Source organism: Haemaphysalis longicornis, unplaced genomic scaffold (assembly GCF_048455015.1).
Source record: "Haemaphysalis longicornis isolate Haplotype H1 unplaced genomic scaffold, Haemaphysalis longicornis Haplotype H1 scaffold_9, whole genome shotgun sequence".
Classification (NCBI taxonomy): Eukaryota; Metazoa; Arthropoda; class Arachnida; order Ixodida; family Ixodidae; genus Haemaphysalis; species Haemaphysalis longicornis.
In genome coordinates this window covers 107,253,988-107,273,013 of record NW_027526460.1, presented here as the reverse complement: position 1 = coordinate 107,273,013, position 19,026 = coordinate 107,253,988, and the positions used below count along the sequence as shown (strand labels likewise).

Below are 19,026 nucleotides of genomic sequence, written 5' to 3'. Positions count from 1 at the left end.
TCCCAAGTTGGCGTAACAGCGCTTTGCGGTGGCTTAAGATGACAATGGAAGTAACGCGCTAAGAATAAAAAGACGAAAACATTCGTTGTGCTCTTTCTCGTTGCCTAAAATTATGACAATACCTTAACGCTTTTCTAAAAATTAACAAGGTGGATTTATTCAATTTTTACACCAAAATCAGCCTTAGTTTTTTAAATGACGAAAGAGAAAATTTACACTTTACAGCGGTCGATTACTTAGGAGGAATTTTTCGAGGTAAACCTATGTGTTGAAAATATTGTCAGAAAATAAACAATTTGTATCACTAGGTTCCCAAGAAGGAATGTTTCCGGGTAAACCTATGTGTTAAAAATATTCTCATACGTAAATAAACTATTGGGCACTGTTTGAAAAACTTGTGGTATTGCCTCCAGCTGTAAATATGGTGTTGGCAGCATTTCAGACAGAAGAAATGGGTTTGTCTTTCACTTCTGAGGTGCCCAAAACATAACTCCTTACAGTTTCTTGACCTTAGTTTGCGTTTATGTATTTACGTTTGTTTTTGTATGAACCGCGTTCGGCGAAAGCAATTCTTCATTTTCGGTCAGCTCACTCAAAAGTTGTAAAATCAGGCATCGCCTTTCCTGTTTATGGGCAAAATTAATCAAACGCTACCTTTGCAAAGCAAGTAACCCGACTAGAAGACACCGGATTTTCTTTTAGTGTCTTTGTGGCTGTTAACGACAAGTTAATAAAAGTTGTAAAAGGTCGCGGTAAACGTAAGACCTGTGTTGATTCTAAGGACGAGATAAAGAAATTTGCAGTCATTCCGTACAACCAATGAAGTGCGCACAGGCTAAAAAATATATATTCCCGCTGCTGTGTTAAAGTGGTTTTCCTGGCTCTAAATAAATTATCATAAATTTGTGCACTGGTTGCCAAGAAACACACAGAAAAAATAACTAAGTTAATAATAAGTGCACTATGATCCACAGATGCAAGTGTGTTCTATTTGGTGTAGGCGTTGTGTACCGCATCCTGTTGTCTTGTTATTTTTGTTATATCGGTCAAGCCGGTCGTTGCATCAATAAGCGAGTGCTGAAGCTATATCTCTCCAGCCAGATCTCTTCAGTTTCTAACTTGGCTGCGACTCATGTGGTTGTACACCTGCTTTATCTGATGCAACCTTGCTGTTCAAGCTTACTACTCAGAATACCAGAGATATGTCAGAGGCATTTCACAGTTCAAAATATTGCGAACCTTGCATCGGCCAACCTCCTGTGATCTTGCACAAGAAGGAAACCTCTTGTTCTGCAGATAATATTCCTTGACAAGATGCAAACCTGCGCATTGGTCTCTTTTGGAATTGAACTCCCTTGCCACTCCTTTCTTTGTATATATGTTTTTTTCTTGTTCCGTAAAACATCACTTGTGAGTGCAGTGCTGTGTTTTGCACCCTTTCACGTCCTGGTCTTTCTTTCCCTCGCCCAGTTGCGGTATCGAAATGAGGGGCAACAGTGTGGTTTTGCAAGGCTGGTCGGCCAATGCGGGAGCACGTGTGTCTAAGTCGCTAGAATGAAGGAGTTCACGCGGAGTCCGGTTGAGATAAAAAAACAGAGCATTAAACATGGCATGAAACACATAAGCAGAGCAGAAAACTCTTGCAGTATGATTTACGGTAACATAGGGGCTCGTGCGGGCAGACAATTCGCAGGGGCATAGGACAAAGAAAACACGTTTGAGGTAGTTACCAGTTACTGTCCCGCACGCACGCACGCACGCAGACACACATGCCACTACCCACACGAAAAGACATGCCTACAACGGGGACTACAAAAGACTACGAGGAGCTTCGCCGGCCAAACCATACCGCTGTCTATCTACAATCTTCCAGGCACAGCATGCGTGAACAGAGGCATAATACCAAAACACTAACACTAGACACAGTCTTCTTAACACAATTACATATACTGAAATACTCCTGGCAGGATTTCGGCTAGGCTGCGACTTAGTGACGCCACCAGCTGAGACTCAATTCTTCAAAAAATGATTCTCAAGGGCCATCAAAGCTGTATCCAAACACGGGCTACTGGCTTACCTATGTCCCAGGTACATCTCTGTCAACTATAAAAAATGCTTCGAAGATTCTACGCCAGACACCTCCTTCAACTACGAACCCTCCGCCTAAAAAAACCATCGTATGACTTATAATTAAACCAGAACAAATATCGACGCAGCCGCGTTAGCTTCTCCGGTAGCTCGTTTACGTTTTCGGGCTGGGGGTGCGGGCCTTCGTGCACTTGTGGTGTCAATGACGGCCAACAACACTGCCGATCTATGAAGCTTGCCGGGCCGACGTGTTAATGCTAGGCGTACTAGCGTAAAGATATTTTCGCCCCCAGTCATCCGAGTGAGTTGCGAGAGACTACCCACGTTTTGGTCGGTGCGCTTCCGTTTATTCCCGATGCGTTCATGTGAGAACGCCAGTGACTCCACTGGCGCCAATTGGCTCCAGACTACCTCGTTTTCCAGGCTCCCAACAAAAAACATGTCGGCTGCATGCATGAAACAGACGAGGATCTGTGAAGCACCTTTTCGTCGGGACGGCAAAAATCAAGCACGTAAAAAAATAGCGCAGCTTCACTTTCTTACGTCGCGAACTCCGATGTTTACAACTAAGCTGAATGGCTTTTCTAATGATCAGGCTAAGCTTAATAGAGCTTCTGAAAGCGACCTAATAGATGCTCGTTCGCGCTAATTCATTTTTGCCCTGTTGCACGGCTCGCGCCTTCTACTGGAGCGCTTAGTTAGTTTTGATCTTGGAAAACTGACTAGAGGAGTCGCTGCGAGGGCTGCTTGTTTTTTCACAGCCTATATTGATATCGAAAAACGAAGCAGTCGTGTATTTGATATTAAAACAGTGTACATGACACCTAATTTTTGATGTCTTGCCTTAAATATGCTTAAAGTTTTCTTCTTGCTCCATAATAAAACAATTATAAACACTGCCACAAGATTAGGTAGTTAAAATGTTTTGCCTATATAAACGTTTCCTTCGGGTATTCTTTAAACTTCCTGCAGGTGTGCTTGGCGCTTGAACTTCACCTCACTAGGCAATGCCTCTGTTGTAACCATTGCGGCCTCCTAAGAAGTGCCGAGCGAAAGGGAGCGATCCTTGCCACGAGGCAAAGTGACCAGCGAGTCTCCCGCAGAGTAGAAGGACGCGTCATTTTCATTTTTCAGCCGCGACACGCCTACTGCCTCCTCCTTTCCCAGAGGAGCAGAAATGTCCCCTCCGGCACGATAGGGAGGGGGAGAGGGTCGTATACAGCTCACCTCATTAACAAGGACAATGCCATATCAACTCCTACAGTAGCGTGAGGGCCTCACTGAAGTACTGTGGAGTACTTATAAACACACCTATCATTCCACTATATGTCCCTGCCGATTGCCGCGAGGAAGCAATTTAACCTGGATTTCTTTCTTCGGTGCTTTCGGTCGCTTCCGCTGTCTTCTGCTTTTCATCTAACAAGCTGGTGAGTTATTCTGTACATTAAAAAAAAACTTTGGGAAATTCATGCGTGCATGGCTGTGGTACATGTTTCGCTGAAACCGGAACTTCGCACTATTCAATGATTTTATGCTGCTTAATCTCCTGTTAGCCCCTACCGTTTCCCTCTCGCTGGGTACTTCGTCCTAGGAGTTTTCAACAGAGATGTTGTGCTTGCCTTCCATTCCTCTGTTGCGGCGTAAGGTCGGCTACACCACGATACGGATATTTGTTAACTTCTTGTTTTCCTGTCTCTTCTGTCACATTTTCCTAAACTTCTCCTTTCGTCACGTCTTTATATTCCTCTCTAAAATAAACCGAACCACAGCCTACCCTGTGCAGGCAGCTTCTTGGCCGATCCCCCGCGTGGGTATGTACCATCATCGAAAATTGCGAACCACCAACCAACCTCTGTGCCTCGATTGAGGACACGAAGAAAAGACCGAATGGGTCAATACTGGAGCACGGCTCAAGAAGACCCAACCGGCCAAGAAGACGCGGAGGCACAACTGGTCCAGGAAGAACGGCGGACAGCGCACCCACCACCGTCGACGTTTCCGGAGGGCGCCGACGCCGGCGCCCCAGACTTCGGGGAAGACAGCCGGCAGCACTCCATCCAGCAGTAAGCACAAGCGTTCTGTTGCTTTACCCATGCCTGGCTTTGACGCTCCCAATGATAAGAAAACGCAAAAACGTTTGGCAATCCGTAGCACCATGATAAAGGTTTATTTCAGTAGGGGTAGCACCGAATACACTGCACTGCAGTGTACAGTGCAAAACCTTGTAGAACTGAACATCATTGAAAGAGAGCGCGGAATATATGATGCGCAGGTGTAATTGGTGCAGGACCAACAAAAAAAGTTTCCCCGTGCGTGATTGGATGTGGGACAAAGCTACGACATGAAAGACCACACAGAGGATAGATTAGGACACATGTGAACGGGCAGTATCTTGTAAGCATCCAAGCATCGGTGGGAAATTTAGGGGGGGGGGGGGTAGGAGGCACGCAACATAACTTCTCCGCCTACAGCATTAGTGCACTTTTTAATGGCTCACAAGGCCAAGAACAGAGTTGTACAACCTTAATTCGAAAGGACTTGAAGATGTGCATCTAAAAATGCAATAAATGGGCAAAACAAAATTTCAATATGCTTCATTGGTTGACTCGCTCGCCCGAAGACAATACACTCGATCCAGCCCCTTTGTGGTCTTTGGCTTGCCTGCTTTTCTTCCCTTTGTCGTTTGCGCGATTATACGGTACTGTGATCAACAAACTTGCCTTACGAAACCAACAAAACAGTAAAGCGATCCAAGCTAATAAGAAATGTGCGAGATGTTTCAACACGTCTGGATTCATGCATATATATATATATATATATATATATGTATATATATAGAATAGGAAATGAGGGACTCGTTGAAATAACACAGAAATAAGGATTGGCAGTCAAGAAGACCTCGGAAAGCAAAGGGGAGGTTGTGGTAGGCCATTGAAACAGATCAAGAATTTGGAAAGAAAGAAAGAAAGCGAAGAAAAAATGCCCGCCAGGTGGGATCCGAACCCACGACCTCCAGAATACTTCGCTTTCTTTCTTTCTTTCCAAATTCTTGATCTGTTTCAATGGCCTACCACAACCTCCCCTTTGCTTTCCGAGGTCTTCTTGACTGCCAATCCTTATTTCTGTATATATATATATATATATATATATATATATATATATATATATATATATATATATATATATATATATATAGGGAGTAGTAGAACTTTGAAGATGGTAGAGAACACCAGAGAAGAAAAACTTCGAACAAGGTAAAAGCACGATTGTGGCCTACGTTTCAGCAAAGAGAACTTGCTTTCCTATATATATATATATATATATATATATATATATATATATATATATCAGACAGAAAATAAGGGTTGGCAGTCAAGAAAACCTCGGAAAGCAAAGGGAAGGTAATGGTAGGTCAGTGAAACAGATGAAGAATTTGGAAAGAAAGAAAGTGGAGAAAAAATGCAGCCTGGCAGTCTTGGTGCCATAGGGAGCTTAAGAGGGTTCAACGCGGGTCGACCACTCTCGACATGTCGTAGACACTCGAGTCACGGCCCGAGGGTTAAAAAGAAGGTCCCCTTCACCCCGAGAAGTCGGAGTGCCGCTGGCTACCACCCCCAAGCACAGGAAAAAAATTACATTGACATAAATACCCCAGAAAGTGGAGGGGGAAAATAGCCCCGCTGGTAGCGTAGTGGTTATCGCACCAGACCGGTATTCTGGAGGTCGTGGGTTCGGATCCCACCTGGCGGGCATTTTTTCTCCACTTTCTTTCTTTCCAAATTCTTTATCTGTTTCACTGACCTACCATATCCTCCCCTTTGCTTTCCGAGGTTTTCTTGACTGCCAACCCTTATTTTCTGTCTTAGTTTCAACGAGCCCCTCATTTCCTATTCTGATTCGCTATATATATATATATATATATATATATATATATATATAGACTAAAGAGGCGGAAGTCTAGGCATTACAGGCACGTCTAGAAAAAAGAGGAAGCGTTAGGCGATCGTTTTGATGAATAAAGTTAGGACCGATTGAGGCAGAGGGAATGACATGCCTTTCTCGTTATATTACACAATGGCTGTTGTAGCTTTATTAACAGCTATACTGTTAAACGCTTTGTTCGTGTATGGTGTCCGCAGTGAAAAACACCAAGAAAATGGCAAGCGCTCGAGCATGCGTGCTTCGAGCGCGCGTCGTTTAAGGCACGCATACCCACATGAGGAGAATATCGCCCCCGCGCCAGCCCCTTCGCTTCCACCCGCCCACCCCCCCAAAAAAAAAACCTCCAGCGTTAGCCGCATCCTTCGAGCGCAGGGTCGTCAAACTAAGTATACTCACTTATGGAGATTGGCAAAAAGTGGCCTAAGAAAAACTCCCGTGTTCGCCGTATCGTGGCAACACTTGCTGGGAACGAGAAATACACGTTATAGCATACGCCCCTCGTTCTTTCATCCTCTTGGCATCGTTCGCATGCGCTCGGGACCCTCGGTGAGCCGCGACTTCAATTCCAAAGCTGCTGTATGTGATAATTGACTCCACATGGCCCGGCTGTGGATAGTGCGCACGGCCGAAGAAGACGCCGTGCTACGAGAGGCTTGGCACGCAAAGCATCCGCCAGAGACGTTAAGTCGGGCTTCCAGAATTTCGTACGAAAATTTCGACGAAAACGACCAGCTCATCTGGCCTTTCTCAACATAAGGTCATCGAAATGCCATGCCGCCGACACCACAACGATACCAAAACTCAACTTTGTGTCAGTCAGTGGTCACCTACAACAGCTTCGCCATTCAAGCCTAGTGCGCGAGTGCAAGCTTACCTGCATTTTTAAGGCAGATATTCCTAGCACGTTTTAGCATATTTAATGCGTACATAAAATGCATGTCATACGGGAGCATTTGTACGTTATTAATTATACAGAAGGGTTACCTTATGTATATTTATTGCATGCGCGCCCCCTGTTTCTCGTCATATCCTTGATGGGCATACTGAGAAAATCACTTCAAGAAGTGTTACCCATACCTCGGCAAAACTGGGCGCCACTCACTCACACTAACACAGAAAAATACATTTTTTTCTCGCACTCACACTCACGCTCACCAGGCGCCCTCACCACTCGCACGCACTCGCACTAACGCGCACTGCAGACCTCCACCACTCGCACCCACTCACGCTTACACTCAGCACTCGCCGTCACCACTCGCACTCACGCCCACCATTCGCCGTCGCCACTCGCACTTACTCGCGCTCGCGATCCCCACTAGTCTCCCCTGCACCCGAATGTGTGCAGCAGACTCTCTATGAGTCATGAAACCGAACAGTAATAGTGGATTACGGCGTCAGAAGGCCAGTCAAATCATAATCCTAAATCAACACGGCACCAGAGGAATACTTCTAGGGCGCCCCATAGCAGGAGCTCAGTCACGACATCTTTACGAAGCTAAACACAGTCCCGCCGTTAACAACCATCCTAGCGAGCGGCTCCGGCGACGAATAAGAAACAGCGAGTACAAGGGCAACAGTGGCGCTCACCGAAGTAAGCCCCGCAAATGGAGCTAGTAGGGCAAATGCACTCCCGAGGGCTGAGCGAAGCTCACACGAAGCTCGCAAGGACGAGCAAAGCTTGGACTCCCACTCCCACTCCAAAACGATGTAGAGGCTCACTCACCACTTACTCATCAGTAGCGAGGGGTGACGTGCGAGTACACTTGTGACTGAGTGAGCCTGCCGAATTATGGTGTTACCTGCATTAGGCGATATATGCCGCTTGCGGTTTATTGCAATTGTCATTCACACGCACAATTTTTCACTGTCCACTGTTCATCGTTTTTTGAGTGTAACGGAAGCTCGAAACCTGTAAAGTGGATTTAAGCTCCTCGTCAATATGACCTGGTAAACCAACTATAGTAGAACCTGGTAGATACGTTTAAAACGCGTACGAGAAATGTAAAATCCGGGAAAACGTACTATCCGATAAGAATCGTAACATGGGTTATATTTGTGTTCCTCTTGAAGAGCCTAGCAACAGGGAAATGGTATGCACCGAGGACATATCTACAGCGTTCTACTGTATTCCAAGACTGGCGTAAACAGATGACGTAGTGCATGATGAGCAGAGACAAAATTTAATAAACATATGGAGTCAAAGATCTAGTTGCGGCTAAGGAGATACTTATACAGGTTTATTCCTAGCACGGAGAGATCAGCTGTTACAATTCGTGAGGGTCGCATAAAAACGTCCGTGTTAATCCCACAGGATCCAATGGTACAAACATCAGATCGTGGTTTAATGGAACAAAAAGCTTCCTTGAGCGCAACAAATACGATACTGTATGGAGAACCTGTACGAATTCAAGAAGTTACTCAGAGGAGATGGATGGGTGTTGAAGGTTTTTGGTAAAACTTCAAATTTACGTGCAGAGAGGGACACAAATTGGTGATCCTCACAAAAACCTCTCAATAAAGGCATGGAGGGTGTATTGTGTTGTTAGTGTGGTGGGTAAACAGGGAGAAGAGGCTCAACGACCTTGTCGAATGAGACTATGTTAACGGCATTTGCATAATCTTGAACTAGTACGAGCCTAACGGTGCCCGAAAGGGCGGAAACAAGTTGGCGTGTAGTAATTGTAATTGTCTATTGACGCTGACAAGGCCAGACACGTGACAAGTATCGTCATCGTGCACCTTCCTGCCATACGATTTGTAAGATCGCAAATTGTCGATGGCGAAACGGTGTCCGTAGCTTACGCGAGCGCTAATTCGAGGCAAACCCTGGATCAAGCGCAAACGTGAAATAATGTTCGCGGTAACTTTTGTATAAAAGTGTTTTACCTCACAAGCCTGTTTTCTCTTTGCAGGTGGCTGTATCGTTTTCTTTAGTTTCGGTTTCTGCCAATGCTTTGCGTTGTCTTTTAGATAGTCACAAGGTGGATGCCGTTGAACGCAAGGGCTATTGCCCCGTGGTAGTATTGTGGGTGGTGGGAAACGACAGAGTTGCCGGGTTACTTTCGCAATAACCTACGCGGTCTGTATGGAAGACTCCTGCCGAACACGCAAATCACGCGGGTATTTTGTAAACCACCTCTTAGGCCGCAGCACCGCCACTGCTTGAATGATTTTGTAGGCGACCCCTTTGCACTGCAGGGTGTGTGACGCGCCCTTCTGCGTCTGGAAAACGTGGAGGAAAAACAGTAGATACAGCTGCCGGCTTTAATGAATACTTCTAAACAAATAGAGCTGTGTTTTTGTTTAAAAAAAGCCAAAACAGCTTTTATTACTGTAGTTTTTAACTTAATAGAAAACGCGATACAGCGTTTACTTGCATTCATTACGAACAGGCCAAGCACTATTTTCACGAACAACAAGTTCCCGAAAACCTGGGAAGCATGTGAACTGAAATTAGCACCTTATTAAACAAGTCTCGTTCGTTGAAATGAAACAATTATCGAAACAAAATACTTTTTGATTTAGAGACATTGCATCTTAAGGTACGTTTCGCAACAGGCACAGAGAAGCCGATGGCGTGAAGAAATCATCAGCAGTTCCACTGAACCATAGCGACGCCCCTGACGAAAGCAGCCACAAGAAGGCCACTAGGATGAGACGTCAGCAGCCAACCAAGCAAAGCATGACGAGCGGACACAACACTCACGTGAGAAAAGTTTCATTGTGCGCTTTAAACAGTGCGGGACTTGTTTCTCTGGCAATACAATGCAGATTCCAGAGGACCCAACAAAAACATTGCTTCACAGTTATACAAACGTACTGCGATTCTCCGGTGTAAGCCTGCCTTGCAGTTCTTGCATCTTTCTCGCATAAGTCATCATAAATCACTATAACGCATCGCTATAACTGTCAGGCTATGATATAATAGTTTCAGTCGCTGCTGCTAACTCTGCGGAGGAGAATAATCCCACCGCCAAGTGGCGGGTCGTTTTGCCCTTGCGGAGAGCGTCATAAATGCGTAATGCTTGAATCGCACAGGGACACGTGCATGCATTCAAGGGTTTGATAACTACAGAGAAATGACTAAACAAATGTTCCTGGAAAAAAATTCTATTTCTCGACATCGCTTCCACCAAACACAACACGCCGGGCCAAACAATAGTGCATTTGTTTTCGTCCGTCATGTGCAGCGAATGCCATGTGCGGCAAAACACGCATACATTAGTGAAATGGAATTTGGATTGGACGATCATTTTATGTCGCAAATTCAAATTTGCAAGCATAGTAACAAGAAACCTGACAAGGGCGAATTCAGAGAATTGTTGGGATGAAGAACCGGCTACACTCCTGATTCATTCATTATTCTCATTGCGACGGCCGATTTCTGAAACTATGCCTTGCCTCCACGAAAGCTCTTCTTCTTACGCAATCGCGTGGGCCGTTCTTAACACGACAGCATCACTTGACAATGTTGACAAAAAGGCGCACCCAGCTGTCGTCCGCAAAACGCGTCCACGAAAGAGAACACCAACTACTCTAACTAATAATATCTTCGATAAACCGCACAGGTGCACCTTTTCATCATCAATACACCGCACCGGTGTGCACCATCTGCCTCGATAAACCGGGCGCACCGTAGCGGGGCAATTTTTCATTGCCGCGCCGCGCACTGGGAGAGTCTATGGGGCACCGGGGTTCAATCCCAAGATACTGCCGCCGTTTGCTGCAGCGACGGCGCATCGACGCACTCGTGTGAAGGCGGAAGAAGCTGTATACTGTTGCTGACAAGAATGACCTGCTTGCGAATTCATAGGGCAACAATGCGACAGGCTCCGAGCGGGCAGTAGCAGCGGCCAGAGATTGTAAATGAGGACGCGAACCTCGTGCACTGCAAAGAAGGCTGCATGCATTGCCAGCCAGTTAAAGATTAGCATTCGTTCCATTCTATTATCATGAACAGTAACTGGAGTGCCTAGACCGTGACGACCTACATGATTTGCTGTGGGGGAACGGGGAATAAAACAGGGAGTCGCATTATGCCTCTAACGAAGATTAGAAGAAGCTTAGATATAGCTGTTTAGTGGAAGCGGTGGAAGTACGTTGTCGCGCACGTACGTGTAGTGGATAGGGGTTTTGTGTACATATAATCATTGGCCTTCAGTAAATAACGTTTTCTAGTATACTCGGTTACAACTCAAGAACGGCACCACCTTATGAAGTGTATCACTCCGCCAAAGCGCCGGACCCGTGACGTCAGTGCGCGCGCGTTTTGAAAGGGGTTTGCTATGAATGCATGATATCGTCTGCCTTGCCTCACGCAGTTTGTTTGTCGTTACTGGAGTCGTTTATAAGCATATTAAGTCCAAAAAATCACGTAAACGGCTGACGCCATGTTCAAAATATTCCCAGTAACGCCCTACTTACGCCGCGCGGAGAAACATCCGGCTACGGTGATAAGGCACAGCGGCAACTTCCGGTGCCGTTCTTAAGTTGTCACCGAGTATAGCGCTGTATCGCGTTACGCTGCTTTATTGCCATTTGTGAACGTTTTCATAAGTTTCTTTTTTAACTTAAGCGATGGCGCTTGGGTAGAAAAACTCAGTTTGTCCTCGATCAACGCTCCGTGCCGGTGCGCACCGTCGTGAGCACCCGGCACTCCGCCGGTTTGGGGGGAAACTTCCGCGTGTGTTTATCGAGGGCGCTATACAAACTGTGGCTGTGGTAACGGGGCCAGGCAAGTGACTTAACACTACACTCTATGCCAACCATTCTCAGCACGTGTTTGGAGCTAATTAAGTAAGAGCAAAGGAGTACAAGGGGAGTGGCTTATCCGAAGGATCCGGTAAAATTGCAACTCTGTGCGGTTGTTTTTGTTTATTTTGCATCACACATATGCGCCACTAGCATGGAGTACCTTGCAACAACCAGTGAGCACCTCGGGCACACTTGCGGGCATGGCCAATTCAAAATTATTTTAAGCCCTCTACAGACAGCCCTGCTTTGCATACCTTTTGCATAGCCACAAACAATCACAGTCCTTTGCGCAGGTCAAGAGATTTTAAATGCGTTCTGGACGCACTTGCCCAATGCAGGAGAAAAGCACCCGCACCAAACCAGGACCTCGTAGAGCGAGCAGTCGTTCTTCACACCGTCCTACAGAAGGATCCCCATCGCTGGGCCCGACAGGGTCCGTCATTCCCCGACCACCAGAGGAACCACCGTCTCAGCCTACACCACGCAACGTAGTGGCTCCAGATAATTCAGCAGCGCAAGTGCGTGTCACCAATTTCTTTCTTCAATATTCCTGTTACGGTTACAGGCTGTGATGGCATTAGAGAAGGTCATTGGAATTTGCGTTGCAAAAATTAGACAGGCAATAGAAAAGTACTAAGAAGACAGAGACGAGCAGTTACGGAAATGGTGGGACTTAATGAGATTTAGGTTACAGTGACAAGTAGAAAGTTCGGCGACAGTGGAAAAAAATGAAAATGGCTACCAGTTCACTTTAGAAACATATCCGTGATGAATAAAACGTCACACGTGGTGTGGTACACACGATTCGGGTGGGTTGGAAAGTCACTGTCGGCGAGGGTGGCTATTCAATGCGCATTCGACGAGCACCCAGTGTAAACAGCCGGCGATGCCGCTTGGTTGGGTTACCGGCCGGCCTCACGACGGCATAAGGAGACCACGGAGACCACATCTATGAGGCAGCCTTCCAAACCATGCTCCGCCTTCACCCCGCTTCACCCCTCAAAATCCCGTTGGTATCTTCATCTTCTCCCGTCAGTTTTATGCCGCTGGCTAATCTGCCGGGTATTCTCCCTGTTTCCTTGTGTGATATCTTGGGGGCACATACCCCCATTAAACGATTGTCCACCTTCGGCCATCTTACAAAAATATTCATGCGCAACCCTTCTCGAAAGTATATACACGAGACAGCAGCGAGCGTGCCACCTCAGTGGAATAAATCTTTCAAAGCACTCTGCTGCCTAGTCGCCTTGCGATTGAATTCCCGCGGTTATATGCAGAGTGACTAACCTTTGAACAGACAAATGAAATTATGTTTATTTGATAAACTTGGCTAAGGTGTTGTTAAGCGGAAGTAAATCTGGCTGGTCTGAATATTACTTGTTAAAACTCGCTCGTGTGTGAAACGATTTTCAATGATTCAAGTGTTGTTTGCCGTAGTTCTGCTGATATTTTCTTGGAGGGGTTCGCATCCTTGGTATTTTTCTTGCCATTATCAGACGATGCTTGATGAGCACGGCTTTTAGCGGACGCTAGCGTCCACGCCAATGATGAAAAATGAGCCTCATTGACATCGCGTTAACAGTGTGAATGAAACTCTTTGTTCGGTGCTACATTGTTAATTTACAGGCAGAATGACCAAACTGTTAGGGACATGTTTCAGTCCTTTTTTATCAATGAACATGGTAACAAGTGTTCCAGCAAATCGTCTATCTCTCTAAGCGGGAAAAAAGCACAGGATAATCGGCACCATGTTTTATTAATCTATGATTTGTGTTCGTGTGTAAACGTTTTTTGGTTTTCAATAAAACGGCAATACCGAGTAAACGAACGTGTGTGTCCTTCTTTTCTGTTCCTGCTATTTTTGCGCCATCAAGTTTTTCACGATGCACCAACTAGACCAACTTGCGGTATTGCTGCAACATACTACGCCAAGAATTTGCGGTTTCGTCGGCGGACTCCGTAAGCGCGCGGCGGGAGGACCGGCATAATACTGCCTTCACGCCAACATCAAGTTGAGAAGTAATGAGGTCGCATAAGCATCTTGTTCCACGCGGTAATAGCGCACGAGGAAAGTTGAACAGTGTAGATTTCGCGGTGCTTTCCACCAGCGCTGTACAAATTTGAACAGTTTGAAAAGCTGGCCTATCACAGGCCAGGGCCTGACTCGACGCTATTCGCTATATCATTCTGCAGTACTCAATACTTACATATGTCTACGCGCACAATTGCTGATGTTCCCCGGTTCTGCGGATTAGGATAAAAATAGTTGCGGCAATTTTCAAGAATCCAACGGCACATAATAATTTGAGAGCAATCAGGCTCGCGGTGGAGTACTTGCAGGTATTCGGCTTAAAGAGGTAGACAAGGAGTGAGGAGGAAGACACTACACTGGGGTACAACACAAGAACGACAACGAAAATTTCCCCTGCTTCTGAAAGGCATCTTTCCACCTGTGTAGTAAAAAGAGTGCATCGCTGCTAGTATTTTGAACATGACACGAGTAGTTTCCGTTATTTCTCGCCCTCAATCTGCTAGTAAAATACTGCAGTGTCGACAGATAAACTAGGTAAGAGTAAGCAGACGATGTGATGCACTAAGGGCAATCTCCTTTCAAAGCGAGCCAGCACGTTCACGCGCGGTTCTGTCGCTGTATCAGAACGATACTACGTATGCGCTATTGCCGTGCTTAACTGCTGCCAAATTATAGTCCTAGCTCCACCTACCACGCGCATGCGTAAAGTAGTATAGAGACTGCTGTGTAGTATCTATGTCTGGCTATTGTGCTAGACTGTTAGATATTTTGTATTAAAAATAAAGGGCGAAATATGAGAACACCAGATCATTTCTCTCAGCATTCCATGATTTTTGTGGCGGATCACTTGGTTCAAGAGGGTGATGAGGTCTACGAAAACAGTGAAAGATGTCGCAAAAGCTCCAGAAATCATTACTGCACTGATGACACGAAAACACTCTACAGCTTCATCCACTGTAATCTGGTTGCATCGGTCCTCTCTTTGGAGACCTCACGAAAGACTGCAGCGAGTCACCATGGCCCTCCTCCAAATTAACGCGAAGGACAGCGAGATGGCCAACCTTGGTTTCGCTCATAGTGGGGTTGAAGAGTACATGAGCCAGAGTAAAGCAGTGAGTGGCATATCGGAGTAATCCGTGAGGAGCGTTCCCATCATGGGGAGGAATCGTGGGGAGTCAGTATGTGGCACTAGGAGCTGCATCCTGCAGGACAGTGCTCCTGCCAATAGTCATGAAGATCTACGCTGGCATCGGTTCCTTCAAAGGAATAAATATTCCTGCATCCCTTTTCTTCCCTGCAGGCCCTACTGGATGAGCGATCCGAGGATCGCCTGAGGGCTACGCTCAGAGCGTTGTGGGGCTGCACGGGAGTGTGCTGCTGTGTCCTGTTGGTGCTCGCCGTGGCCATCATTTCGCTGGTCATCAAGGGAGCCCAGGAACGGCAGGCGCTGCTCGCATTACTGGGGACGTCGCACCGCCAACCACCTAACTCATCTTCTTTCAACGAGCCGCCCGGGATACACAAACAAGTTGTCGAATCGCTCAACACGAGCTCGAAGCTCGAAGACACCAACGAGACTACTGATGGCACTATACTGGTGCTAGAACTGTAATGAGGGTGATTGTGGAGGTTCAGAATTTGCATTTCAAACTCCGAAGAAGTATGAGTCTCTTTTGCGTCTTGTGCTGTACTGCTCCTTTTTTTGTGGACATGCGTCAGAGTAGTTGTTTCAAAGTGAAAAGGAGCCGTGGTAGACGGCGACATATCTGCGGGATAGACGAACAAATCGAGTCTTCAGAGAACCAAAAAAAAAGATCGTAGAAATGGAACCCGCAGGAAATAGTTTCTGAAGTACTATTTAGTGTCGTGAAAAAATGTAGATACGCCGTCAAAATTATTTATAACTTTTCAATTGTAGAATGTGATCAGGAGGCCTTACTTCAACACAATGTGTCCCTTCATATCTGCGTAAGTTGCAGCAGCCCCACCGCCATCATTGCCTTGACTCCCTGGGTTTTGATTCAAAACAAATGTTTCTGTTGGTACACAGTGATGATGACTGATTGTATATTTTATGCAACCATAAAAAAACCCATTCCTTCCGGCGGGAACCGCTTCTCTTTCAAACAGTTGGTTGTACTTAACCGGCATCAAAATCCTACAACGTTATGCACAATGAAAAAACGTTTTGCAGCATGACAAAGGATAACTAATATTTTGCACAGAGCCCTCCATTGTAACCAGCGTTTTTACACGGCTTGGCAGTTTATCGTCAAGGGCAAAAACGCCACGAGCGTAATTACACGTCCCTCAATCGGCTCATAAAAGCAAAATGCTTTCATAAGGCGTAATCTAACATTACATTACCACTGAGCTGCTTCTTAAAGCAAAGCGTTCTAGCTCTACCAGCCAATGGTTCTTTCGTGGCGCGCGGGACAACAAACTCCCAACGCGTCGGAGGCGGCGGCGGCGGGGGGAGGAAGGGGGGCGGAGGGTTTCACCAACCGAACACACTAGATGTGGCGCTACGAATTTACCCAGCGTTCCCCGCGCGGAAGTGCCTGCTCGCCGGCGGGGGAGTCGGCGGTGGGGCTTTGTCGTCTGCTTTAGCGGCGGCTGTTTCGGGCCTCTTTTTGTTCAGCTTCGCGTGCATTGCACGGTGCCTTCGCACGGCTCAATTAACTTGTTCGAAAGCATTTACAGGCAACCCGCATATGAGGGAATTAAGTGGTAGTACGGCAAACATATGTTAACGATTGGTTTACAGGCGGGAAAAAAAATGTAGGGACCACATACAGACATATGGCCGCTAGAGAAACGCTATCTTTCGCGCACTGCTTGCACGAATGGGACCCCATTTTCTAAATTGGTGATTACCGATTCGGTTGTGTATTAAGAGCCATTAGAGAACGAGAAAGACAACCGGTTCTGAAAATAGCGGTCATAAAACTTCCTTTAGTTTTCCCGCAATTCCAAACTTACTAAACAAACTAGTTTAAATCGGTATAAGTGGGAATCACTAATCTCACATGGCGAATTGTTTAGGTGTCTGCGCTTGTGTCGCGCGGTGGTGTAGCCCCTTCCTAGCACATCAGGATGGCTAGGTTCCGCTGTCTCACCCTTCGAAAGACGCCCCTCTGCGTTGCGTTTCTCCCGACTCACAGCCGGGCAACAGCGGCGCCGTCCGCCGCTCCAGCCCGCCCGTGGCCGACGCTGCTGCTGCGTTCGGGACGCTGCCCCGGCGAATTCCAGGTAACGGCCGGTGGAATATCTGGTTTCACTCTTTGTAATGCCACGTGTGTGAAATCAAGTAACGTCGTATGGGCAATTGTTGCGGGTGCCATTTAAAGCTTTGCTTTCCACCCACCTTCAGAGAGTGGATTGGAGCCAATTTTTTTAGTCAACAGGTTAACGTTTTCTACGCAGGGAATTGGTATTGCAACATAAAGAGTTGCGTAGTAAATTATTTTTCTGGTCATTCCAGTCTTCATGCGTGACCTAAATGCGAAAGCGTTATGGCTTTCCTTAGTTCTGCACGCGTCCTGCCGTTCAAACATTGTCGGCCTACTTGCGCGGTCGAATTTCGCTTAGCTTACCCAGAAACTGGTGTACACCCGATAATAAGACGCTTTCAACCAAGAAAAAGCATGTAAGGTTGCCGCAGAGGGCACCCTGTGAACCAGAGTCCACACCGTTGCAGTACGGTACAATTCTACCGCACCCCGTCTCCCAAGATTAGCCTATGTGCCTACCCATCACCGCTGTGGACAACCACAGACCTTTACCTTAGATTACCTCATATCATTAACCATAGCATATCGACAACACCATGCCCACACTGTAACACACATTCCACACTGTACCCGACCACCTTCGCCCACTAGAACACGCCAGCAGCGCCGTTAGCAGAATCCCAACCCTTGAGCATAGGGACGCCGCCCTGTCCAGCTCGGATCCGCAGGACTTGCGAAAGTTCGTAGACCACGTTCCTCATCTCTGCACTGAAGGTCTCTCCCGATTCTCAGCAGAAAAGTCCCGGTATTTCTCAGAAATACAGTTTTCTACATAGCCACCATCCCCGCGAACTTCTTTATCTCATCTGCCCATCTAACTTTCTGCCGCCCCCTGCAACGCTTGCCTTCTCTGGGCAAGCCATCACCATCACGGAAGTCAGTCTGAAACTTCCGAGAAGCATAGGGCATACTGAAGGTTTCCTGTATAGTGAAGCCAGGATGAGCGCGCGCGCGCGCTCCTGTCGTGTTCTTGGTGTTTTATTCCCGTCTTGGAGCTTTGTCTTCAATAAACAGTGTTTTATTATGCGCCTCGGAATTTCGCAGTTGTGTGCAGGTGAGAATTTTGGTATTTTAGGGGTGCAGTATTTTAGGGACCCGTGCTGTCTGTGCCTCGGGTCGTCGTCATATCTCGTCGCCGTAGTATCATGTAGTAACGGTCTAAAACACCGAGAAAATCTTTTTTCAATACCTCGCACTAGAACGTTTCGTCTCCCTGGGAAAAATGCGTACTAAAATAACACACAAGGACACTTGTTTTCCAACGCCTTGCACTAGAAAGCTTCATGCTTCAAAGACATGAAACCTTTACAGCAAAGCAGTATACCTCTACCCCTAAACGGTTTTATCTCCGTACGCAAAAACGCCAAGGCCCCAAAAATACACTGATACTGTGCATGTTTAGTCCCTCCTTAGGCTTCACGTTAGAAGAGATGGCCCAGGATTTTTACCTGATCGGGAACATTTGACTTTTGAAGAAGTCACAACTGGGCTAGCTGGAATTGGATTTGGAACATCTAGAAGGTAGCGCACTACAACACGGACAGTAAGAAGAAAATTTCCCCGCATTTCCCCGAGGGGAAGAATGTGAAAGTGCGAATGCAAGAGTTGAATTTGCGCGGTTCGGTAATGTTCGCGAAAGAGAGATCACACACACACACACAACTACAAAGAAAGAAAGATGCATTTATTCACAGACACCTATTTGTGTTGTTGTACTTGATTGCTAGAGCGGATCTCAGCTATGAAATTTCGTGTCAGTACTCCTTTAAGCGGGTGCATTAGCCCTTCTCACGCCCTATTCCTGGCTAATCCCCCACGTGGGTATGTGCCATGCACATACACCTATTTGTGTTGTCGTTGTACTTGATTGCTAGAGCGGATCTCAGCTTTGAAATTTCGTGTCAGTACTCCTTTAAG

At 46.5% G+C, this 19,026-nt stretch overlaps 1 protein-coding gene across 1 annotated transcript; it reads left to right on the top strand.

The window, feature by feature from the left end:
- The first annotated feature begins 9,438 nt into the window (after positions 1 to 9,438).
- On the top strand, positions 9,439 to 15,837 carry LOC144152761 (uncharacterized). The gene is made up of 3 exons (XM_077684196.1): positions 9,439 to 9,736; positions 12,123 to 12,302; positions 15,117 to 15,837. Exons 1-3 carry the CDS (start codon positions 9,683 to 9,685, stop codon positions 15,426 to 15,428), a joined length of 546 nt encoding a protein of 181 aa, XP_077540322.1. The 5' UTR covers positions 9,439 to 9,682; the 3' UTR covers positions 15,429 to 15,837.
- The last annotated feature ends 3,189 nt before the right edge of the window (positions 15,838 to 19,026 follow it).

What these genes read in the sequence shown, in the direction of transcription:
- LOC144152761 (XM_077684196.1), top strand. Translation starts at nt 9,683, where the DNA reads ATGAGACGTCAGCAGCCAACCAAGCAAAGCATGACGAGCGGACACAAC. An exon ending in CGAGCGGACACAACACTCAC is followed by an intron (nt 9,737 to 12,122) that starts GTGAGAAAAGTT and finishes TGCCCAATGCAG; the next exon opens with GAGAAAAGCACCCGCACCAA. An exon ending in CAGATAATTCAGCAGCGCAA is followed by an intron (nt 12,303 to 15,116) that starts GTGCGTGTCACC and finishes TCTTCCCTGCAG; the next exon opens with GCCCTACTGGATGAGCGATC.